The sequence below is a fragment of the Myxine glutinosa genome, chromosome 13 (genome assembly GCF_964187855.1).
Source record: "Myxine glutinosa chromosome 13, kmMyxGlut1.1, whole genome shotgun sequence".
Classification (NCBI taxonomy): domain Eukaryota; kingdom Metazoa; phylum Chordata; class Myxini; order Myxiniformes; family Myxinidae; genus Myxine; species Myxine glutinosa.
The window spans coordinates 40,828,272-40,854,783 of NC_136273.1; the positions used below are offsets into that span (position 1 = coordinate 40,828,272).

Sequence of the window (26,512 nt, forward strand, 5' to 3'; positions counted from 1 at the left end):
GTAAAGAACTCTCCATGGGGAATAACATGTTAATGATGATGTCATAGGTGCCTCCATTATGATGTCATAATTCGACAAGTACAAAACTTCATCCGATCAAGATGAAATTTGTTGAGCGTCATCTAGGGATAAATTGGTGGAGGAAAAAAAAATAGTGATGATGTCATCGGTCATGTGGTTCGGCTGCCATATTTGTTTTAACACAAAAGCCTTAAAAACCACCAAAAACATATCCTGGAGAAGGTCTGCAATCTCCGATTGCTCTTTCTTGTTTGTACTTGAAAAACCTTCAGTTTAGCTGTACTTTGGCAAAATTGTATGTTCTCTCAAACAATCAAATTTGCCACTTGCGTTCAAGGTTGGGGAACATTGAGATTCAGACAAAATGGCAGCTTCCAGTGATGCAATGCCCTGAGCTAACTTCGTCCAAATAAAAAGGGAGGGGTAACTACTCCCATGTCCTTTTTCCCAAGACTGCACAGGGTAAAGTGTTCTACGAACTCTACCTTTATATGTTACTAGCAGAAGTACCCGGCATTGCCGGGCGGGGGAGGGGGAAGGGGAGGGGAGGGGAACGGGGGGGGGGAGTGGAGGAGAGGGGGAAGGGGGCAGGGGGAAAGGGGGAGGGCGAGGTGAGGGAAGGTGGGGGGAGGGGGGAAGTGGTAGGGGGGAGGGGAGGGGGAGGAAGGGGAGGGGGTAGGGTGGAGGGGGAAGGGGAGGGGGGAAGGGGGAGGGGGGAATGGAGGGGAGGAAGGGGAGGGCCAGTCAACAATGACGTTGCAGTTCTCATGGTAGGAGAGCAGCACAACAATCGCGACATCGTCCTGCATCTTCGCAACAACAGCACGAAGCGGCTTTGGAGACTCACCAATCCTGTGATGCCCTCCAGTACCGGCGTTGCCGGGCGGGGGAAGGGAGACCCTTACATCCCCAACCCGTACATTCGCCCCTCTCGACTCAAGCTCACTCGGACAAAAGCCTCATACAAATTACACCGTGAAGGCCCAATGGGCCATGTCTATGCCACAAATCAAGTACGTGAGTGAGTCTGGCGCACTGAATTGAAAATATATAGAACGCTCATACTCCGTGAAATGTGTAGCCGCCGTGTCGCCATCTTGGTTAGCACGACTCGACCAACTCGCTTCGCGGATCTCGTTTGTTTTGAACGTGACCCAGATTTTAAAAGCCAGACAACTGTTAAAATGCCATTTTGTGCGGCAATAAACTGCTCCAACCGGTTAAGGAAGGGTTGTGGAAAGACGTTTCACAGCTGTTGCAAAGACGTTTAATTCATATCGCACAAAATCGACAAAAATTGACACAAAATACGATCGCACAGAAGGTGGAAAAACGCAATCACTTTTCGCTCTGAATTACGTGCAAACGCGTGACGGAAATCACCATCGCCCAGCATCGAGTGCCAACCAAGATGGCGCCCGGTAGCTGCATCTCCACCTATGTGGTGTGAATGGCAATGGTCATTCTATATATTTTCAGTTCAATGGTCTGGCGGCGAGGATGGAACATCACGTGATCGCTCTGAGTGAATCAGCGAGCTGCTCTGGCACAGGCTGAGATTCCGTGTATAATGTTCCTCGCTGAAATGCGTTGAGGTAAATATGAATAAAAAATATGGATCTCGTCAAATATTTTTAGGTAGGCCTTGTCCTTCCCAGGCTCAATGGCCATGTCTATGCCAAATATCAAGCACGTGAGCCTCTCTGTTTAGGAGTCTATCGGTAACACACACACACACACACACACACACACACACACACACACACAAACACACACACAAACTGTGTTTTATTTATTTATATATTATATTACAAATATATATTATTTATATATTATATTTTATTTATTTATATAGATGTTATTTATATAGATAATAATTATATATTATTTATATAGATGCATGTGTGGGTGTCATTTTGCTTTTAGTATGGTACTTGAATATTTCCATCTTCTTTCTTTATAATTTCAGACGTGGCAAGACAGATGGGCTGAAAAGGCATTCAAAGGGAGTGGAGGAACAACCGCCAATGATTGACAAAGAATGGACAGAGGTGCACGAGGAAATAACCCGTGTGGAGGAAGAGAAACATAAATTTCGTGTTCGTATCAGACAGCTGATTGGCTGGAAATGGCGGAGAAACCGTTCATGTATGTGTTTTGTTTTTCTTTTGTATTCTACATTTGTATGTTTCACTTTGATTCTTGCTTTATAAACACCATTGATTATTACATCATGATAATTTGTCTCTATAAGAACGCTTGCAGATATTTATATTGTAAAAATGTCACAATTTGTATAAAAAGGATGCTATAACAGGATATTTGCTCCTGTTTCCGTCCCATCCTTGCTTGCCTTGACACCCAGCTCGCTAAATTATTTCGAAATGCACAACGGGTTGATTTTTTTTTTTCCTGAGCTTTAAGACTTCAAACTCACAGGTGAGATTATTTCAGGTTACAAAGTGGATTTGAAGGGAATTCAAGATGGCATTGTAGCAATTCTCAGCTCTATTATCCATATGTTGTTATTCCTTAAAAATAAATAAAAGAGGGTAGTAGGAAAATGCAGGTTCCGGCAGTCTACCAAATAATTTCAAGGCTACGGAGCAACATCGATTGTGTATCTCTAGAGGCATGAGACGAAGATGCATTCTGTCCCCTATTTTGTTTAATATTATCCAGAAATGCATCACATGAGAAGAGTACGTGATAACTGGACTGGTGGCATTGCAGTTGTTCAATGGGAGAATAATTCATACCACCGGATATGTGTATGATGCAACTCTGCTTGCCTAGTCTGTCATTGAAAGGAAGAGGTTTCTCTACAAAATGAACAAAGAGAAAAACAGCAGAATGACATATCAACACCAGCAAGACTAACATATAATGATTCTAGGTGAAGAAAATGAAACCATTGACGTCGATGGAAAATCTTTAGGAATAGTAGAGAGCTTTTACAAGGACTCGCGTCAGACATTATATGACATGATGTCGTGTATACTTTCACTCTTTTAGATATTAATATATTTATGATATTAGATGTTACATTTTATGATATTATACATTCAACTTAAAATTCAATGAAACCATGTCAATTGGTTTCATACGTGTGAAATGGAAAGAACAGCATTGAGTAACTTGAACCAGGTCTGGTGTAATCATGACATAAACAAACACACTAAACTCAGCCTTGTCAAAGCTCTCATATTTCCCATCGCAATGTCGCCATCTGAAAGCTGGAATATGGTCAAAAGAGATAGGCCACTTCTTGAGGCTGTTGAGAATTGGTGCTGGAGAAGAGTGCTTCGGGTGTCATGGACAAAGAATCAACAACAGTTGGAAAAGAACTTGGTGTAAGTAACACCAATTTATTTATTAGCAGTGTCCGAAGGCATGTCTTCATACTTTGGCCATATTTGCCGAAGAGATGACGGAAATTTGCAGGTTTTATGGAGTAGACCGGAAAAGAGGAAAAGGGTATTCAAAAGGCAGATGGTTAGATCAAATCAAGAACCTGGCTGCTCAAAATTGTGGAAGCTGGCATAACGTAGTGAGTCAGTATGTTTCAGACATGAGACTATGCAAATCATCATCACCAAGCAACAGGGAAATTCCATCCACTTGCCACTCCGAGAAAGGGAACCTTTGAACACAAATACAATGGGCTCAAAACTTACCTCTAATTATTTTATTTTTTTGTAAGATTAACTCGAACAAAACATTTTATTTCTCGTTTAACATCACAGAAGAATAATTTAAAAGCTAAAATTGATCTACAGCTTGTATATATACTAACGGAAAAAGTTTCTATGCATCATTTGCGCCTATGAGAAATGAAAACGAACACATCTCGTTTGATCATATCAATGTTTAGTGTTTGATAAACATGAAATCGACATGAGAATGTCAACATGTGTGTGCAAGACATCTCTCCAGAGGCTCGAAGAGGAGTGCGGTCAAAAGTCAGTTTACAGCTCGGTATCTGGTGTGATCACCATTTCTGTTGATACAAACTTAGCAATGGCATCTTATTGAGGACACAAGGTGGTTGAAGAAGGCTTGAAGGATTTCATTCCAGGTCTGTATCAAAGTCTGCCGCGGCTGGGCCAATGTCGCCAGCTGGTTTTGAAGAAGGCACAATTATCATTCCATTTCCTGCCACAGACGGGGTTTAGTAGTCATAGCACAAAATACATTTGCCCCACTATCCCAACCCTCACCTCCTCCCAGGCTGCTCCCAAAGGGAGAGGGTGTTTCTGCCTTTTAAAAAGAAGAAAGATGCATACATCATATATAATTTTGTCACACACAATGAATTTGGCTGACTGGATAGTGTAGAGGTGTGCACACTTATCTCTGACTGAGGTGTCTCGCCTGGGTTCGAAGCCCGGCCCAGCTATTAATTGTCACCCTGGTGTTTCGCATGCAGGGTGAGGCATCGACACAGTGCATTCAGAAAGTATACAGACCCCTTCACGTTGTTCACATTTTGTTATGTTGCAGCCTTATGCTGAAATCGTTTAAATTCATTTTTTCCCTCATCAATCTACACTCAATACCCCATAATGACAAAGAGAAAACAGGATTTTAGAAAGTTTTGCAAATTTATTGAAAAGAAAAAACCGAAATATCACATTTACATAAGTATGCATACCCTTTGCTATGACACTTGAAATTTAGCTCAGGTGCCTCCCATTTCTCTTGATCATCTTTGAGATGTTTCTACACCTTAATTGGAGTCCGCCTGTGGTAAATTCAATTGATTGGACATGATTTGGAAAGGCACGCACCTGTCTATATAAGGTCTCACAGCTGACTGCATATCAGAGCAAAAACCAAGCCATGAGGTCGAAGGAACTGCCTGCAGAGCTCAGACAGAATTGTGTCGAGGCACAGATCTGGGGAAGCCTACAAAAAAAATTCTGCTGCATTGAAGGTTCCCAAGAGCACAGTGGCCTCCATAATTCTATAATGGAAGAAGTTTGGAATAACCAGGACTCTTCCTAGAGCTGGCCGCCTGGCCAAACTGAGCAATCGGGGGAGAAGGGCCTTGGTAAGAGAGGTGACCAAGAACCCGATGGTCACTCTGGATGAGCTCCAGAGATCCTGTGTTGAGATGGGTGAAACTTCCAGAAGGACAACCATCACTGCAACACTCCCCCGATCTAGGCTTCATGGCAGAGTGGCCACACGGAAGCCTCTCCGCAGTGAAAGACACATGAAAGCCCACATAATCTTGTTTCTCACAGTCTGAGAGTCCTTTAGGTGCTTTTTTGCAAACTCCAAGCAGATGTTCATGTGTCTTTCACTGAGGAGAGGCTTTCATCTGGCCACTCTGCCATGAAGCCCAGATCGGTGGAGTGTTGCAGTGATGGTTGTCCTTCTGGAAGTTTCTCCCATCTCCACACAGGATCTCTGGAGCTCAGCCAGATTGACCATCGGGTTCTTGGTCACCTCTATTACCAAGGCCCTTCTCCCCCGATTGCTCAGTTTGGCCGGGCGGCCAGCTCTAGGAAGAGTCCTGGTTGTTCCAAACTTCTTCCATTTCAGAATCGTGGAGGCCACTGTGCTCTTGGGAACCTTCAATGCAGCAGAATTTTTTTTTGTAGGCTTCCCCAGATCTGTGCCTCGACACAATCCTGTCTCTGAGCTCTGCAGGCAGTTCCTTCGACCTCATGGCTTGGTTTTTGCTCTGATATGCATTGCCAGCTGTGAGACCTTATATAGACAGGTGTGTGCCTTTCCAAATCATGTCAAATCAATTGAATTTACCACAGGTGGACTCCAATCAAGGTGTATAAACATCTCAAAGATGATCAAGAGAAATGGGAGGTCACCTGAGCTAAATTTCAAGTGTCATAGCAAAGGGTCTGAATACTTATGTAAATGTGATATTTCAGTTTTTTCTTTTTAATAAATTTGCAAAACTTTCTAAAATCCTGTTTTCTCTTTGTCATTATGGGGTATTGAGTGTAGATTGATGAGGGAAAACATGAATTTAAACGATTTCAGCATGAGGCTGCAACATAACAAAATGTGAAAAAAGTGAAGGGGTCTGAATACTTTCTGAATGCACTGTATATAAATTACAGTAGATCTATGGTTATTGGTCAGGTCTCATGAACATTGGGTGTGTTCATTTACCAAGTTTCTTGTGGAGAGATCGCTATTTGGTTTAAGCATTCGAGCAAGCACTCAATTCAAAACCCTTAAGGAACGGCTGGCTTGGCAAGTGCTAGCTAGCTGCTTGGTAAGTGAGCACACCTCCAACCCTTGTGGTGTACGTAGATTACAGTAGATCTTCGCTCAGTTCCACAAGTAAAACTTACCTCATGGATGTCGGGATTCCTCCACATTTCTTTGTTTAATGTTATAAGCAGCATTAACGACTGTTTGAAAAGCTAAACATGTGTGTTTGTGGTTTATAATATTTTACAAGCCTGGCTACGCCGCTGTTAGACTTTTGGTCTTGTTGTTTTATACTTATTTGTTTATTGTTTGACTAAAATGTCTGTCACAGGTTGGCAGATGTTATTGTTAATGGGTTCCAAGGTTTTCTTGCTCAGGGTAGAAAGTGAATACACTTTCCCTGTTGTTTGGTAGTCTATATATTTATAGCCTGGTTGCCAACTTATTGGGTGAGCCAGAATCTATTTTCCTACTACCAAGAAGGCCCATGTAGAAACTATCGCATGGTTTATCACAATGTTCCTCTCTTTCATGTAATCTTTACCCATTACACTCTGTCTGTCTCATTAATTTTTTTTTTTTGTCTATTGCAGTGGAACAACTGAAAAGTTTCTCCGAGGAGAATTTAAATACATTGCAAGAGGAGATAAGCCGAGTTGAGGGCCAAAAACATGGCTTCCGCAGCAGTTTTAAGTCGTCCTTTCACAGGAAGAATAAAATGCGTAAGGCAATGTTTATTTATTTATTTGTTTATTTAGTTTTTGACGTTTAATTAAATATTTTGTCAGTGTGATGTGAAGCTCATGGGTTGAGCATGAACGTTAATAACAAGCAGGATAAAGACGTCGGTTTATGAAGGATAAGGATACAGTAGACGCTGTTTCATAAAACTATAGTGAACAAGGAGAAAAAGACATAAAATGTCATAGCCCCTGTGGTTTTATTAATCGTGCTGTATGGAGTTAAAGGCCGCCATTCAGCCAGCCATCTTTGGTCGGATTACAAAACAAAATCTGCATATGTATACCCTCGTGTATTGTCTTTGTGCCAAATTTGAAAAAAATCAGTCCATGCATGTCCGAGAAATGGTTGGGACACGGTTCAAGTAACAAAATGGCCGCCAGTCAGCCACCTTGGATATGATCTCGAAACAAAATGACATGCATCTGTAAGTCATCATTCCTTATCTGTGTGCCAAGTTTGAACAAGATTATTATGAGTAAATGCATGTCTGAGAAATGGTTGAGGATATGGTCAATATTGGGTTTTTTTGTCCCCTGTCGCACAGCAGAGCGAAAGGGGGACTATGGTTTTCCCCTCCGTCCGTGTGTCCGTCCTTCCGTCCGTGCGTGTGTGCGTGCGGGCGTGCGTGTTTGCGTGTGTGCGTGCGGGCGTGCGTGCGTGCATAAGCGAAGGACCGCATTCGAATTTGGTGTGTGGGTGCAACCCACGTCAAAATCCAAGATGGCCGCCGCCATGTATGTCTGATGCCATGTATGTCTGAACCTTGTGAGATGAATATCTTGAAAAATAAGCGAAGTACCAACTTCTAATCTGGTGTGTGGGTGTATCTCGGCATAAGGAAGAACGCTATTGAAAATTTGGTCACCACGTCAAAATCCAAGATGGCCGCCACCATATATATGTCTGAAACTTGTGAGCGAAATATCTCGAAAAATAAGCGAAGTACCAACTTCTAATCTGGTGTGTGGGTGTATCTCGGCATAAGGAAGACCGCAATTGTAAATTGGGTCGCCACGTCAAACTCCAAGATGGCCGCCACCATATATATATGTCTGAACCTTGTGAGTGAATTATCTTGGAAAATAAGTAAAGTACCAACTTCTAATCTGGTGTTTGGGTGTATCTAGGCACAAGGAAGAACGCTATTCAAAATTGGATCGCCACGTCAAAATCCAAGATGGCCACCGCCATGTATGTCTGAACCTTGTGAGCGGAATATCTTGAAAAATAAGCGAAGTACCAATTTCTAATCTGGTGTGTGGGTGTATCTAGGCATAAGGAAGAACGCTATTGAAAATTGGGTCGCCACGTCAAAATCCAAGATGGCCACCTCCATGTATGTCTGAACCTTGTGAGCGAAATATCATATCATAGCATGTTTTCTGCGTCTTCCACTTTGTCAACTCACACCATTTCACCGACGGGGGACCTAGGCGTAACGCTTGTTAACAACTAAAATGGCCACCAGTCAGCCATCTTTGATCGCATCACGAAACAAAATGATGTGCATATGTATACCATAATGTATTGTCTTTTTCCAAGAATGAACAAAATCAGTCCATACATCTTCGAGATATGGTTGTGGACGGATGGACGAACAAGACCCAATCCATAAGCCCCCGTTTCGGTCAAAGTCCAACGGGGGCTAATATAATCAATCGCTTTTTAGGACCGCTTCGACTCTGTCCGGACTTATCCCTATGGAAACGTTGGTTAATAAAACCAATCCATCTGTCAATGACACCACTTGTTTCATTTTGAAAAATATTTTCATTTGCACACATGAGACACGTCATGACGAATGACGTGGCGGAAATAGATTTTGTTTTGTGTTAATCTGATGGCTTCTAAGTGGAAACGAACTGACCGATGCGACGAAAAAACTGCTGTGAGGGTTTGAGCACATGAGATTGTGGCATGCTCCTATCCACAGACCTCTTCTGTGTCAAATGGCAGAGGAGATTGTGGAAAAGTTAGGGCTGATAGACTTCAGAGCGACTGTTCCAGCAATGGAAGAAACGACATGGCTTGACCTTATTCAAAAACTTCAAGGAGAAGTGGCAGAAGCAGATGTTGACGTTTCATTTCAGTGGAAGCAGGAACGGCTGCAAGGAATTTGATTTTAAGAATCCACTGTGTTTCAAAAATGTAATCTTCCCTGTGCGGCACAAATCTTCACGCAACTCTTGGATGACCGGTTCAGTCTGGACTGACTGGTTGAAAAACTGGAGCAAGTTCCTGGATAACGAGAAGAAGAAGATCATCCTCCTTATTGACAACTGCAGCGTATATGCTGATGTTTCTGGAGGACTCTCACAAATCGACATCAGAAGTCTTCCTCCGAACACCACATTCATTAATGCAGCCATGTGATATGGGCATTATTCGGACCATGGAAGCTTACTTCAGGTATGCAATGCGTCGACCATTCATAGACAAGCTTGAAGTACAATGGTGACCGGCTGACAGCAAACGAGGTTGCAAAGAAAATGAATATGCTTGATGCCATGCACATGTTGGCCGGAGCCTGGTCCAAGGTCTCTTCAGAGACCATCTTCACTTGTTGTAACAAAAAAAGAAAAAAAAGGAAGATTCAAACCTCAAGTGGAAGAGCTGGTTGCAGCTGATGTTGATCCTCCTGGAATTGCTGCAGAAGAGTTCCAAGCTTGGGTTGTCATTGACGATTAAATTCCTGTGACGCTTGAAGATGACAAAGAGGAGGATGAAGCGGTCTTGAAAGGAATTGTGTCAGAAATCAACGATATAAATGCATCGGCTCAGGATTCTGATGATGACGCAACTGATGAAGATAATGCCGTTGGGAGATCAACAAAGTACTGTATATGGAACTTCAACCTCGGATCTCAAGCAACATGAGATACGAATTACAATGGGAACACTAAACAGGCCTTCCGAACATAATTGGAGGCTAATGAGATAGTGTGAGGCTTTATATATTCCAGATACAACTGACTTCACAGTTAACCTGTTATTTTACACATGTATGTGTGTGTATATATATATATATATATATATATATATATATATTTGGGTTCAACCGGCTAATGTTCCACTTTGGGGACCATAACTAGCATATGCATTGAAGTATTCACATCTATTTATATTTCCTAGTTTTAAAATATGCCACATTTCGATGTCCAAAATAAAAATTGGGTTGCCTGTAAGCACGTGGAACTGCACGGGATTATCACAACCAGTCAGGCCTGAAAGTGGATTGAAGAGGTGATATTGACATGGTGTTATGACCTCGGTCCTCTTGTTCAGTATACTCAATATTTCTTGTTGAAATTGCATGCTATACCGTTGAGCCATCTGGTGTGGCCTTTAGGGATACTGAGCATGTACCATATTTTTTGGCATAAAAGTCAATACACATTTTCCCCCGGAAGTCCAGGCTGTGAGCATGTACAGGCAAAAAAAAGGCATGTACAGGCTGAGCATGTACAGGTAAGTCCAGGCAAAAAAAAATGTATAAAATCTACCTGTCCTCAGAATCTCCTTATCTATGGTTTGAGATGTTGAATTGCAAAAATTAAAAACAATTCCAAAGTGATATTTTCTGAAATACATTGTATAAATTGTTAATTTAAAACACACTAGAGAAATCTTTGCCGATTGGGGTGAGCAATTCAACATTAATCGCTCACTGACGCCTGTGATATTATCCAATCAAAAGAGAGCACGCACTCACCAATTACGTTTGATCCATTCCTTTGAATCCTTGTCCTATGTATCCATCCTTACTTCGTAATGTCAAAATGCCTCCTACAAAATCAAGCAAGTTGTACACGGCAGCTTTCAATTTAGAAGTTGTTAGGATCGCTGAGGAAAATGGTTGGAATGTAGCGGTTACCGCTGGATGCACACAATCGCCTTGCACCGGCCAGAACACGGCCAGACGCGCCTCTCCCGGGCATGCCCGGACTCACTGTTCCCGGGCACGCCCGAACCTCCCGGGCACGCCCGGTCTCGTCTTTCCCGGGCATGCCCGCTCTCGCCTTTCCAGGGCTCGCCCAGAGCGTCCGGGCATGCCCGCTATCGCCTTTTCAGGGCTCGCCCAGAGCGTCCGGGCATGCCCGCTATCGCCTTTCCAGGGCTCGCCCAGAGCGTCCGGGCATGCCCGCTCTCGCTTTTCCAGTGCTCGTCCAGAGCGCCCGGGCACGCCCAGCCTCGACTTGCCAGGCCGCAGCCAAACACGCCCGGGCAGGTCCAGACTCGCCTTTCCAAGGCTCGCCCTTGACACCCGGGCATGCCCGGTATAGCTTTTGCCCGGCAAACTTCCCGACATAAATGTGTATATATATTGCTGCCCGATAAACGGGCTTGTCAGAATACCTGAGCTGTTTTGTTTCAATAAAGCAACTCGGACGAATTCCGTCTTTGGTCGCGTCAATTCTTTCGACTCGCGTTGGAGCGCAGTTCCTTCAGGAATATGGTTGCACACAGGAAATAAGGTGTTAGCGAGAAATGTGTCGCAGGTTGGCAAAGTGTAACGTGCTGAGATAATGATTCTGTGGCTTGTTTGAAATACTGTACCTCTATATGATAACAAATATGTTGAAACACTATTTACATTCCTAATTTATCCGAAAGGTCGTCTCACAAAGTAGTTCAAATAATACGCATAAAACAGCTCATTAATGTTCATGACCCAGGAAGTACCGTAGTGATGTGTTGTGACAGCCAGGGAGGAATCGACACCTATATTGTTCTGACAGTTTTTCTAACTACCATAGTTTATTTTGCTTCACCTTATGCTCCAAATCGACGTATCTATGAATGAATGAAAGTTTGGAAATTTTCCAATCTGACATAATCCACATCGATTTACATGCCGAAAAGTACAGTAAGCAAAACTTAGGAGGAATGTTCATGCTACTCAGTTACTTGTGTAATGTATACAAATCTGATTATTTCTGATTTAAACTATGAATCATGGAGCTATTCTGTTAATTTATTTCCTCCTTCCTCTTTTGTTTATCTCACCTCATTTTAGATTCGGCAACCCGACTTCCTCCGAACCACAAAGAATATTTTCGTGGTCATCCGACCACTTTGCCGATCACCTCTCTCGACGATTATCCCCATGCACCCTCTGTCAAATCGTTTGTTCCTAGCACTCCTCAATCACCATCTTCCTCCGACGAAGGAAGAAGAGACTGGGTTTTTAGAAAGAGAATGGAGGGAGAGGAAGAGACAGGATATGGAGAAAATAACAAAGAGGAAAAGAAAAAAAGCAAATCATTTCTGAAACGAGTGTTTTCTAAGAAGGAGAAAGACCATAAAGGTATGTTTGCAGCTTAAAACTTAATTTAAAGATAAAAATAATATAATCTCTCATTTTGGAGTACTCAGAGGAATACATAATTAAATTTTTGACATCACACGTTGGCTTTGTTGTTGGCCTTGCTAAGTAGCAATATAGCTGATATTTCGCTAAATGAAGTACAATACCATTGGTTGGTTGTTGTTTTAAGGTCCTTTCATCATAAGGATAATTTCATCTTTTTTGAAAATTATTTCCCAAAGCATCCTCTGCCTTGCACTTCGATAATTTATATTTTAGCTTCACTTGGCTTTATCTGATTGCCTCAGAATGTGTTGGACATTTCTTGGAAACACTTAATGCACATTCATCCAACATATTGTCATGTCATAGAGGTCCGTTAACGCAGACCACTCTGAGCCAGATGGTCTCAGACCATCCGTAGATCCTGAAGCGATGTTTATGTTACTGCATTCAATATTAAAAAAAAAAAAAACCACCTTTAGAGGCCATTTTTCCCCGCAAGCGGGGGTTGGCTATTTATTATTAGCTATTCTATTCAATATTAGCTATTTATTATTCAATATTGTTTCTTGGGCTTGTTGATCTGGAGAAAGCATTCGATCGGGTTCCACGTGAAGTAGTGACATGGGCAATGAGGAAGTTAGGAGTGGAGGAATGGTTGATCAGAGTCGTGATGGCAATGTACAAAAGAGCGCGCACAGCTGTATGGACGAAGGACGGGAACAGTGGTGAGTTTGAGGTGAAGGTGGGAGTGCATCAGGGGTCGGTACTAAGTCCACTACTATTTGTAGCTGTGATGGAGGTGCTCGCTCGGAACGTAAAGGAGGGTTTACCGTGGGAGTTGTTGTATGCAGATGATCTGGTGTTGATTGCAGAAAGTATGGATGGACTGAAGGAAAAGATGAACAAGTGGAAGGAATGTATGGAGACAAAAGGTCTGAAGGTGAATATCGGAAAGACGAAGGTGATGGCAAGTGGTAAAGCATGTGGTGAGGTGGAAAGAACTGGGAAGTGGCCATGTGCTGTGTGCAGGAAGGGTGTCGGAGTGAATTCCATTCAATGTACAATGTGCGCTGAGTGGGTTCATCAAAAATGTAGTGGTTTGAGAGGGTCATTAACCAATGTGGCAGCTACATTCAAATGTAAGGTGTGCACAGAGGGAGCTGCAGATGGAGGAAATGTTGAGTTGGATCTTGGAGACGGCGTGAAGCTGGAAGGTGTGAAAACATTTTGTTACCGAGGAAACGTGCTGAATGGAGAAGGTGGATCAGACTCGGCGACGGTTGCTAGAGTGAGATGTGCATGGAAGAAGTTTCGGGAACTGAGTGGCGTGCTGACGAGGAGGGGAGTGTCGTTGAAGCTGAAGGGAAAGGTGTATGCTGCATGTATGAGAAGTGTTTTGATTTATGGGAGCGAGACATGGGTCATGAACGTAGAGCAGCAACGAAGGCTGGAAGGGTGGAAATGCGAATGGTTTGGTGGATGTGTGGAGTATCGTTGAGAGAGAGGAAGACAAATGATGAATTGCGAAAGATGATGGGAATAGAGCCTGTGATGGATGCTGTGAAGAGAAACAGTTTGAGATGGTTTGGTCATGTGTTGAGGAAGGATGAAAGTGACTGGTTGAGAAGAGTGATGGAAATGAATGTAGAAGGAAGTAGAGGATGGGGAAGACCGAGAAAGATTTGGCTAAAGGTGGTGGAAGAAGAAATGTGGGTAAGGGGGTTAACATGGGGAGATGCAGAAAATAGGGCAAAATGGAGAAGATTGTCATGGGGACCGCAAGGCTAACCCCCGCTCTTGCAGGGAAAATGGCCTTAAAATGCCTGTTGTTGTTGTTGTTGTTGTATTCAATATTAGCTATTATGATTCTTCAAGGTTCACCCAAACAAAGCCCAACCTGGTGGTAGAATGGGTGTGGAAAGCAAAAAGTGGGAAAACGTTTATTGTAATAAAAGGGAGTTATTTCCAATGAAATACAGGGATAAGGGTAGACAGGACAAGCGATAAATAATGGCGCAGATCTGGCCGTTGACAGACACAGCTCGGGATGACAGGAACACACGATCTTTCGAAAGGAGGACATCGTGACAATTTGTTTGCAATATTTGTACAGAGAGAACATATGTTACAACTGAAAAAGTTAGCCTTCAGGCAATGTTTGACCAGCACGAGACTTTTCTGTTCAAGTTCTATCATTGTTAGTTTCTGAACTCAAACTTTTGGAGGTTTGCAATGTTTGCATGAACTAAGTTCATAACGTTTACGCTTCTATTAAATTCAAGGTTCTTTTAAATGGAATGCCATTGCGATTTCAACAAGACATGGTATTGGTAGTCATCATTTCATGCAACAATAATAGATTGTTGTGTTTTATTAGAGTTTAATCTGCTTTTTCTTTCTGCCCCTCACCAGGTGTTTCTTCCAAAGATTCCAAATTGAATACAGAGTCGTTCCCTGCTCTGGCAGACGTGGATGAGAATTGGGAGAACAATATGGCAGCAGAAGGCCGGTTGAAAATTCCGGATGGCTTCACATTAAAAAGGGACTGGAAGTATTCAGGCGTTGCCTCATGGGAAGGCGGTGCATTGAATAATGTGTCGAGTGAAAGCGAGCTGGTGGACATTGATAAAAGTGAAGAATCTGGTCCTGATGAGCTTCGAGATCTAAAAAGTAGTATTCAGGAAATTGTACAAATTCTGGAGGAACAGGCACAGGAATTCAATGAGAGGGTAAGTCAATGTGATGCAGTAAATGGATTTTATCCTTTCAACTGAACTACTGTATCATTTTTTTTACTCCCATGTCAGCCCACTGACCGAGTCAAAGAACCAATTGGAGCAAAGTCAATGGCGCACTATTGCAAATCCCCACGCTTCCCATGTAAAGCAAAGTTGAAAGATGGCAAAAAATTTCCACCAGGAATGACTGGATATCAAATTTTGAGGTAAAAATGTATTTTCCCGTTTGGACCACAATGGCCCCACATCCCCTGCCAACCCCCCACCCCCCACACCCCCCACCCCGCCCCACCCCTCCCCCTTCCCCGGGTCAGATCCAGGAAACCGTCACAGATTTAATGCGTCCACCAATGTTGTTTGCATATGGAAAGTATAATTTTTAAATATACCGGCAATTGCATTTTTTTGGTCTTTCACCCTACCCCAGGGGATGGAGCCTAAAATGATACTGCTATTGCTCCTTCTTGCCAAGTGATCATAACTACCTAGTTTGGTGAATTTTTGCACAACCTTATAGGAGATAGCATGATGGATGGATGGACATGCATACAGACAGACATACATACAGACATACATACAGACAGACATACAGACAGACATACAGACAGACATACAGACAGACATACAGACAGACATACAGACAGACATACAGACAGACACACAGAGCCGATTAAAATAGCCCGTTTTTACAAGGTTACAAAAGACGGAGCCCATTTTTTTTGTACACCGCTCCTTTCCTATGCCATCTCCAGGCGCTGCATAACGTCATTGCTGGGCACCGAAGGGGGCTCTGCAATGACGCATGCTGAAAGGGAGTACTCAGTTTTCAATCTGGTAGTTTTCTTGTTTGTTTGTCCAGGCGATATCTCAGCCATCCTTTGAGCTAGGAAGCTGAAATTTCGGCACAATAGTGAGCAAGTACTTTGTCAAAAACGTTATTTTTTGTTTTTTGATTAATCAATTAATTGATGAGTTATTTAATTATTAGTGATCAAACCTTTTGTCCGCCCCATCCTTCCCTTTCTCCGAGCTATTCTGAAATCTCTGACACACCTTCAACAGCTCTCCCTACCTCTTCCACCTCTTCCACATCTTACCCTACCCCTCCTCCCCCCTGTTCTGTATCTGATGCTCCCCCTTCCTCTTCATTAACGGTATGGACCTCAAACATCCGGGGCCTTCGTTCAAACTTAACTGATCTCTCCATACAGGTTGCTTCTGTCAAACCAGACGTGATCTGCTTAACAGAAACTTTCCTCCTTTATGATGTCTCTGATTCCATAGTATCTCTCCCGGGCTACTCCCTCCTCCGGTATGATAGACCTGAGCCTCGTCCTGGAGGCGGGGTTGCTATCTTTATCAAAAACTCTCTTCCTCACTCGCCCTGCACTGCACTCTCTCCACCTCACCCCCAGGAATACCTCTGGCTACGGCTTCCCCTTCGCTCCCACCTCTTGTTCATATGTGTGTTGTACCGTCCACCAAACAGTGATGACTCCATCTACATCTCGCTGTCTGATGATATGGACCAACTTCTATCTACTCATCCCAACTCTCTCTTCCTCATATGTGGTGATTTCAACTGTCATCATGCCAGTTGGCTGGGTGTGGGTACCTCTCTCACCAGCCATGGCTCCTCAGCAAAGGACTTCTGCGACTCACTGGGACTGACACAATCTGTCAATTTCCCGACCCGGATCTCAGTCAACGGAGCATCTTCTCTTCTGGACTTGGTTATGACTAACTTCCCTGAAAATGTCTGCTGCTCTTCTTCTGCTCCGATCGGATCATCTGATCATGTCCTTGTTAAAGTGGACATCTCTCTGACCATCCTCAGGGAGCCTGCTCAGCGTCGACGAGTCTGGCATTTCACTCAGGCCAACTGGCACGGTCTTCAAGCAGCCATCAATCATCTGGACTGGTCTCCCATCTCTACCACCTCTGACATCAACTCATCCTGGGAATTCTTCCAAAGTAAATTGCTCTCTCTCATGCACAGATTTATCCCATCTCGTCTTCAGTTGTCATACCCTTCCTCCCGTCCATGGTACACGGAATCTTGTGGTGAGGCTGTTGCCCAGAAACAACTTGCCTTCGTCTCCTGGAAAGCAAATCCAACGGAAGGAAATCTCATTTCCTTTCACAAAGCCCGAAACAAGTGTGTGTCCACCCTCAGGAGAGCCAGGAAACAATATCTCTCCGTTCTCAAGACCGAACTCTCTTATCTGTCTCCCTCTTCCAAATCCTGGTGGCGTCTGGTCAAATCCGTTTCTGGTGTCTGTTCCCCCTCCATCCCCTCCCTTACCTCAAACGGCTACACAGCTGACTCCGCACGTGAAAAAGCTGAATGCCTCAACTCTGTGTTTGCCTCTAAATCTTGTGTCCCAAACCCATCCCTCTCTGTACCCACCATACCCAGTCGTACCCTGCTGCTCCTGGACTCCGTGTCCTTTCCTCCTGACAAGGTGGAAAAGTTTCTGTCAACCCTCGACTCTGATTCTGCAACTGGACCCGACGGCATCAGCCCACGGGTCCTAAAATCCTGCTCTGCTGCTCTATCTCACCCTCTCTCTGTTCTCTTCACCCTCTCTTTTGCTCAAGGTCAACTGCCATCTGCTTGGAAATCAGCCAACATCACCGCTTTGCACAAAAAAGGTGCAAAAACAGATCCTAGCAACTACAGACCAATCAGCCTTCTCCCAATTATCAGCAAAGTCATGGAATCCATCATTGCTTCTGATATGAAATCTTTCCTCTTCTCCAATGGCTTGATCTCTGATCATCAATTTGGTTTCAGACCAGGTCACTCTACTCTGGACATGCTGCTTCTGCTGTCTCAACAATGGATGGAGGTCCTCAATGCCAAACAGGAAATTAGAGCTGTCTCCCTCGACATATCACGTGCCTTCGACACGGTCTGGCACCCCGCTCTGCTCACCAAACTCTCCTCCTTTGGTATCCATGGAAATCTCCACGCATGGCTGGCGGACTTCCTCTCTAGTCGTCGTCAACGTGTGGCCCTGAATGGGTTTCTCTCATCTCCTCTTCCTGTTCAGGCTGGAGTTCCCCAAGGCAGTGTTCTGGGCCCCGTGCTTTTTCTGGTCTTCATCAATGATCTCTCTGACTCTCTCGAAAATCCTCTCTATCTCTTTGCTGATGACTCCACTCTCTGCCGCTCCATTCCTCTTCCCTCAGATCGGCAGTCTGCTGCCTCCTCACTCTCTGAAGACCTGGACAAAATCACAGACTGGTCAAACAAGTGGAACATGTCTTTCAATCCTGACAAATCTCACACTCTTACTATGTCTCTCCGAAAAGATCGACTGGACAACCCTCCCATCTACTTTCTCAACAATCCTCTCCAAGAAGTTCTGTCGCTCAAGATTTTGGGTCTCACTATCTGCCATGATCTTTCTTGGGAAAACCACATTTCCAAGCTGGCCTCCAAAGCCAGTCGCCGACTGGGCATCCTCCGTCGTGCGAAGTCCTTCCTCGGCACACCTGAGCTCCTCACCACATACAAGGCTTTCATCCGCAGCTCAATGGAATACTGTTCTCCCCTATGGGCCGGTGCTCCTGCCTCACACCTAGCTCGGCTTCACGCTGTTGAAACCAAAGCTTTCAGAATTATTGGAATCTCCCGCGATGAAGCTATCTCTGAGGGCCTTTCACTCACTCACCGCAGGCAGGTAGGTGGTCTTTCTGTCTTCTACCGACTCCTCTCCGGCCTTGCACCCCCAGCTCTCTCTGTGCTCTGTCCCCCAAATATTCCTACAGGTCGCACAAGATCTGCCAGCAACCCTCTGATGGTTAAACTGCCGAAATCTCGGCTCTCCGCTCACCTTCACTCTTTCATTCCTCTTTTCTCCCGCCTCTGGAACAAACTCCCTCACTCCCTTCAATCCCACTCCTCCCTCCAGGTCTTTAAAACAGCTGTTCACCACCATCTCTTATCTTCCCCCATCCAAAACCTTGATCTTTTCTACCCCCGCTAATTCACCCCAGATCCACCTTGTTTGAAATTCCAACTTCTTTCCTGGAAGTCCTGGCAGTGTCCATATGTTTTATACCTCTCCCACTGCCCCCTTCCCACGCCCCCCCCCCAAAGCCCTCGCCCTCTCTCAGATCTCTCGATGTCTCCATGTCTTTCGGTCCCTGCTCTCAAATGTTGTGTTTGTGTCCTTCCCCCTCTCTCCCCATCTTGTCTACCGCTCCCTATGTTATATGTTTTATGTGTCGGTTTGTCTTTCTGTGTGATTAATGTTCGCTCTTTCACGAGCCTCGATCTTGTATACAAAAAAAAAAAAAAAAAAAAAAAAAAATAATAATAATAAGTACTTATACATTTCTTTTCTCTTCTGGCCATTATCTCAGGCACCTTTTGAGTTCGGAAGCTGATATTTGGACATGCCAATGACCAAGTGATTTGGCTGTAAAGGATATTTTTGATTTATTGTACACCGCACTTTTCCTATGTCATCTCCAGACACTGCATAACGTCATTGCCGGGCACCGAAGGGGGCTCGGCAATGACGCACGCTGAAAGGGAGCACTCAGTTTTCACTCTGGTTGTTTTCTTGTTTTCTTTCTTGTTTACTTGTTTTCTTGTTTGTTTGTTTGTTTGTCCAGGCGATATCTCAGCCATCATTTGAGCTAGGAAACTGAAATTTCGGCACAATAGTGAGCAAGTCCTTTGTCAAAGACGGTATTTTTTGTTTTTTGATTAATCAATTAATTGAGGAGTTATTTAATTATTAGTGATTAATTAAGTACTTATACATTTCCTTTCTCTTCTGGCCATTATCTCAGGCACCTTTTGAGTTAGGAAGCTGATATTTGGACACGCCAATGTCCAAGTAATTTGGCTGCAAAGACTATTTTTGATTTATTAATTAATCAATTAATCGATAAATTATTTAATTGTTCGATTAATGACTAAAATTTTTTTTTTTTAGTTACAGATTCTGATGAAATTGTGGTGGTTTATGTGTTTTATTAGCGAATTGATTAATTATTTCATTTTTTAATGACTATTATTTATTTATTTTAATTCTTAATTATTTATTTATTTTATTTTTCATCTGGGCAACATCTCTGGCACATTTTGAGCTTGGAAGCTGATATTTGGACATGACAGTGACCAAGTGATGTGGCTGTAAAGGGTTTTGTGATTTATTGATTATTTAATTATTCGATTAATGACTTAATTATTGTTTTTAATTTAAGTTACAGATTCGGGTGAAACGGTGGTGGTTTAGGTATTCCATTAGCCAATTGATTATTTATTTAATTGTTTTACAATTATTATTCCTGTCTGACTTCTCCTACTTTCTGACCCAGCTATGTTCCCTCTCCCCCTCAATCCTCCTCCTTGGTGATTTCAATATCCACATGGACTCCACTGACTCCACAATGACCACTGACTTCACTGATTTACTCACCTGCTTTAACCTCACTCAACATGTCAACTTTCCTACGCATATCCGTGGTCACATTTTGGACCTTGTCTGCTCCACTGGATTAATTTTGCACCATCTCTCTGGCTCTGACCTCACCCTCTCTGACCACTTAGCCATCACTATGACCATCAACATCCCCACCCCAACACCAAGACATTATTGCACTATCAACGTCCGTAAGCTAAACGCTCTTTCACCTACCTCATTCTCATCCACCCTCTCTGAAAAAATGTCTACTTCTCCTTTCATTGACCTCCACACCCCTTCCGACCTCACTGACTACTACAACCACACTCTCTCCTCCTGCCTTGACCAACTTGCACCTGTAAAAACCAAAACAGTTTCTTTCACCCATTCTGCTCCCTGGTTTATCCCTGAACTCCGCCTGATGAAAAGTCGTGCTCGCCAACTTGAAAGACTCCGCAATAAAATAGGTCTCACAGTTCACTCCCAAGCCTACAAGGACCACCTACAACACTACAAAGATGCCCTCTCCCACGCCCGCTCCGCCTACTACTCTCAAATTATCCACTCTGGCTCCGGAAACCCAAAAGCACTCTTCTCGACAATAAACAAACTCCTCCGCCCCCTGGACACCACCACCCAGTCATTCACAGTAGACAACTGCATCTCCTTCCTTTCTTTCTTCCAACGCAAAATTGACAACATCTACAACAGCTTGACCACCGCCGCACCCGCTCCCCCTCCAACCACCTGCCCCCCCTTATCCTGCCTTCCCCTGTCTCAATTCTCCCCGGTCTCCCCTACTGACCTCTCTGAACTCCTCATAGGAATGAAAACTGCCACCTGCACTCTTGACCCCATCCCCTCCAGCTTTGTCAAGGCCTCCCTCCCTGCTCTCTCTCCACTTATCATTGCAACAATAAACTCCTCCCTGTCTACCGGCATCGTCCCACCATCCCTCAAAATTGCTGCTGTTATCCCCATTCTAAAAAAACCTGGTCTAAACCCTGACACCCTAAACAACTTCAGACCCATCTCCAACCTACCCTTTCTGTCGAAAGTTTTGGAACGCGCTGTAGCCACTCAACTCAAACATCACCTCTCTGCCAATAACCTGTATGAAACATTCCAATCTGGATTCCGCTCCAACCACAGTACTGAAACTGCTCTCGTCAAAATCACCAACGACCTTCTCCTCTCCTCTGACGCTGGCAACCTCAACATTCTCGTCCTCCTCGACCTCAGCGCTGCCTTTGACACCATCGATCACACCATCCTCCTCACCCGACTTGAATCCACCTTTAACGTTACCGGCACTGCCCTCTCTTGGATTAAATCATACCTCTCTGACAGACGCCAGTTCATCTCCATCAATAACTGCAAATCCCCCACTGCTCCCCTCCCCCAAGGTGTCCCCCAAGGTTCAGTTCTTGGCCCCCTCCTCTTCATCCTTTACCTGTCCCCCCTCGGTCACTTAATCCGTCGTCATGGTCTCCAATTCCACTGCTTCGCCGATGACATCCAGCTTTTCATCTCCACCAAGTCAGTCTCCACCGACACCCACTCTATCCTGACAAACTGCATCTCTGAAATAGAATCCTGGCTTCAAATCAACTTTCTCAAACTTAACTGTGATAAATCTGAAATAATCATCATTGGCCCAAAAACGCTCACAAAATCCACCCATAACTTTGCCCTCAACATCGACGGTATCCCAGTATCCACCTCCCCTCTCATCCGGAATCTTGGCGTCATCTTTGACCAAACCCTCTCCTTCGACAAATACACTAAACAGATCACAAAGACAGCCTTCTTTCACCTGAAAAACATCGCCCGTCTCCGCTCATCCCTCTCCTCCACGGCTGCAGAAACCCTCATCCACGCCTTCATCACCTCCCGTCTGGACTACTGCAATAGCCTCCTCTATGGTTCACCCTCAACAATCACCAATAAACTCCAATACATTCAGAACTCCGCTGCCCGTCTACTCACCCATTCCCGGACCCGTGACCACATCACCCCCGTCCTTTACAAGCTTCACTGGCTCCCCATCTCCCAGAGAATCCAGTACAAAATCCTCCTCTTGACCGACAAAGCCCTCCATAACCTGGCCCCATCCTACCTGGCTGACCTCCTCTCCAGACACACTCCCACCCGCAACCTCCGCTCTGCTGGTACCAACCTCCTGACCCCCCCCCATCCGGACCAAATTCAGATCCTGGGGGGACAGGGCCTTCTCCATCGCTGCTCCCACCCTCTGGAACTCACTACCTCACACCATCAGAGACTCCTCCTCACTCACCACATTCAAAACATCACTCAAGACCCACCTGTTCAGCACTGCATTCAACATTCAACCCACAGCATTTAACCCCTGACTATCACTTCTCCTTCTCCCTCCTTTTGCTTTAAATATTTCCCTATTGATTCTTGTCTTTTTGCAATTGTTGTTTTCATGTTTTGTTATGCATTATGTTTTGCACTCTGTCAAAGCGCCTTTGGGCTTCATGAAAAGCGCTATACAAAATAAATGAATTATTATTATTATTATTATTATTTATTTATTTTCATTATTAATCATTTATTTATTTTCTTTCTCATCTGGGCAATATATCAGGTGCCTTTTGAGCTGGGAAGCTGATATTTGGAAACGACAGTGACTAAGTGATGTGGCTCTAAAGGATATTTTTGATTTATTGATTGATCATTTCATCGATTAATTATTTAATTATTTGTTGAATGCCTTAATTAAGTAATGTTTTTAAAGTTACAGATTCGGATGAAATGGTGGTGGTTTATTTGTTCTATTAGCCAATTGATTAACTATTTAATTTTTTTATGATCATTATTTACTTATTTTCATTATTAATCATTTATTTATTTTCTTTCTCATTTGGGCAATATCTCAGGCACCTTTTGAGCGAGGAAGCTGATATTTGGACATGACCATGACCAAGTCATGTGGCTATAAAGGATATTTTTGATTTATTGATTAATCAATGAATCGATTAATTATTTATTGATTAATAAATTGGTTATTTAATTTTTTTATTAATGACTTATTTAATTAAATTTCTAAAAGATAAATCTTCTGATGAAGCAATCGTGGTTTAGTTATGCTATTAACCAATTGATTAAGAAAATATTTTATGATGTTTTTTAAAATTTATTTATGCAATTAATCAATCAATTTATTGTACACCTCTCCCTCCCAATACAGTACAGTCTCTATGAGCTGCACTGCGGCATTTCCGGGCGCCTGGGGTGCCCCGGCAATGCCGCGCTGGAGGATATTTAATTATTTGGCATGGGGGCGGCGTACTTAGAATTTATCTGTACTTGTTTTGTTTTTGTTTTTTCCCCAAAAAGTATAGGGGTAATGAAACCTCTATCGTCCATAGTCAAGGGCCGATAGGATAGCTTGAAGGTAGCTTTCCAGTGAGGATTCGCCATTGCTGAAATATTGAAGTTATTTTGCAAAGTTTAATAACAATGCAACGTCTAATGTCTTAACACATTTGTCTTGTTTAAATGCATTTTGTCCACTGTGGTACTCACCATTGTGCTGTCTCATCTTGTTTTTTAAATTCCAGACCCGACTATAACCTGCCATCTTTGTGCTTTCCTCTGTCAACGGGTACACCGTCTTATGGATGGGATGTGAAGCCTGCTATTTCATTTTAAAACATTCACTTGTGGCTGTTAAATATCCCATGATACCTTTTGTAAAGAGTCATCCATCGTGTACCAGTACCCAGTGGCGTAGTTCGGGTTTGTGGTGCCCGAGGCCAAGAGTCAATACTAGCACCCCACAGTCACTAGCATAGTCAGGATTTTCTATTAGAGGGGTGGTGGGCATATAAAAGAGCTCTCAGCTTCCACCCACAGGCTCAGCAGTAGATCTAAGCTCCCCTACTCTTTCCGAAGAGCATAATGGGATCTTTAACATCTGCCAACTCATGCCGGCACACGCGATACCCAGTTTAACGCCCATCTGAGGACGACACACACATTGATGAATCGCCCCAACTGTGAAACAATGGGATGCCAGTTTGGATATAGCTGGATCAGGCTTTGAAGCCAGGCTCGACAGCTTGGAGAGTACAGGTGTGCAGGAGTACAGGTGTACAGGTCCTTGTCAGGAGAGTACAGGTGTGCGTACTTCGAGGCCATCCTGCCAGCCCAACACATTCGCTGAGGCCTCTCACCACGTTTACCCTTCTGTCCAGACATCTCGAGTGCTAGCACCGCATTCACTTTTTTCCTCTCACACACCTGTACTCACTATACGTCATGGTGTACCTTATGTGTCGACGTGGGCAGGGATTAAGGAAACTACCATGAAAGAGAGAAAAACAAAATCATGGTTACATGTGACTTATTCGCAATAAATAAATAAAAATTCAAATTTTGTGCTAAATTACCCTTCAGTGTGAAGAACCAGAATTCAACACAAAGAAAAGAAAATGTCAAAATACTAACAAATTGAATATTCAGCATATATGTATGTACATTTTGATTTATTTAGTTACAATGGCAAAGGTGTGCAATGAAAAACATTGCTATTTCTACACCATTTTGAGCAAAAAGTTTTTTTTTAATCCCTCCCAATCTGAAGCTGATACCCCTGCATGGGAACAGTCCAAACACCGATCTTTGAGCTATTTATAGCATGTGCACAGCTCACAACAACAATGCATACAGTACGGTACATATGCTATGTCTCTGGGGAAATTGTGTACAGTGCAACTCCAAATTGTGTACAAACAAAAATCATGATTAATATGCTTGTTTTGGAAGCGCATATGATTCCACACTCATAAATCGTGCGTTTAAGTGCGTTTATCACAGAATCTATATTCTTATGGCATGAAATCATCATAACTTTTGAAGCAGAAGAGCAGTGTACTTCAAATTTGTCACGATTCATCTTTTTAGGGTATCAACTGTCCTGAACTATTAATAATGAGATCTAGTACCTAACATTTTTTAAAAATTATTATTTCTGACGAAGTAAAGGTAATTATACAAAATGTTGAATGTATTTTAAAATATGGTACCTCTATACATGTTGGTTAGTTCATGATATATAGCTCTTTTAAATCCATGCATACTCCAAATCTGAACAAATTTGAATAATGCTTCAAAAGTTGACAAAAACTTGGAAATTTAATGTATTGCTTTTAGTTCATAATTAATATGCAAATTAGATGTGCAACATCACAAAATTGAGTCATAAGATATGACAAAGTGTAAAAAGATAGAACTAGAACGACACTGTTCGACGTCACGACATCGACTGACCGATATTCCTCCACCCACATTATTACATAATTATACATACTAGCGTGACTCGGCATGCTCCGCGTGCCTCACCACACGTCGTTTCAGAAGGATAGGCATCCAGATGCGGCGGAGCAGGATTTTAGGACCCGTGGGCTGATGCTGTCTGGTCCAGTTGCAGAATCAGTGTCGAGGTTTGACAGAAACTTCTCCACCTTGTCAGGAGAGAAGGACACAGAGTGCAGGAGCAGCTGGGTACGACTAGGAAAGGTGGGTACAGAGAGAGATGGGTTTGGGACACAATATTTTGAGGCAAACACCGAGTTGAGGCATTCAGCTTTTTCAGGTGCTGTGTCAGCGGTGTAGCCATTTGAGGTAAGGGAGGGGATGGAAAGGGAACAAACACCAGCAACAGATTTGACCAGACACCACCAGGATTTGGAGGAAGGAGACAGATTTGAGAGTTCAGTCTTGAGAGTAGAGAGATAGTGCTTCCTGGCTCTCCTGAGGGTAGACACACACTTGTTCCGAGCTTGGTGAAAGGAACTGAGATTGCCCTCAGTTGGATTAGCCTTCCAAGAGGCAAAGGCAAGTTGTTTCAGCGCAACTGCCTCACCACAAGATTCAGTGTACCATGAATGGGATGAAGGGTAAGACAACTGAAGACGAGATGGGATAAATCTGTGCATGAGAGAGAGCAGTTTACTTTGGAAGAATTCCCAGGAAGAATTGATGTCAGAGGCAGTAGAGATGGGAGACCAGTCCAGATGATTGATGGCTGCTTGCAGCCCGTGCCAGTC

The 26,512-nt window shown here is 43.5% G+C and overlaps 1 protein-coding gene across 1 annotated transcript in view; it reads left to right on the plus strand.

The window, feature by feature from the left end:
- The first annotated feature begins 1,971 nt into the window (after nucleotides 1–1,971).
- The window catches only part of LOC144888665 (uncharacterized), a 39,046-nt gene continuing 14,505 nt past the window's right edge, over nucleotides 1,972–26,512 (plus strand). The window contains exons 1-4 of the mRNA XM_078767362.1: nucleotides 1,972–2,169; nucleotides 6,804–6,932; nucleotides 11,972–12,262; nucleotides 14,681–14,997. Coding sequence (XP_078623488.1) covers nucleotides 2,049–2,169; nucleotides 6,804–6,932; nucleotides 11,972–12,262; nucleotides 14,681–14,997 — 858 coding nt within the window. The 5' untranslated portion in view covers nucleotides 1,972–2,048. The remainder of the gene's footprint in view (nucleotides 2,170–6,803; nucleotides 6,933–11,971; nucleotides 12,263–14,680; nucleotides 14,998–26,512) is intronic.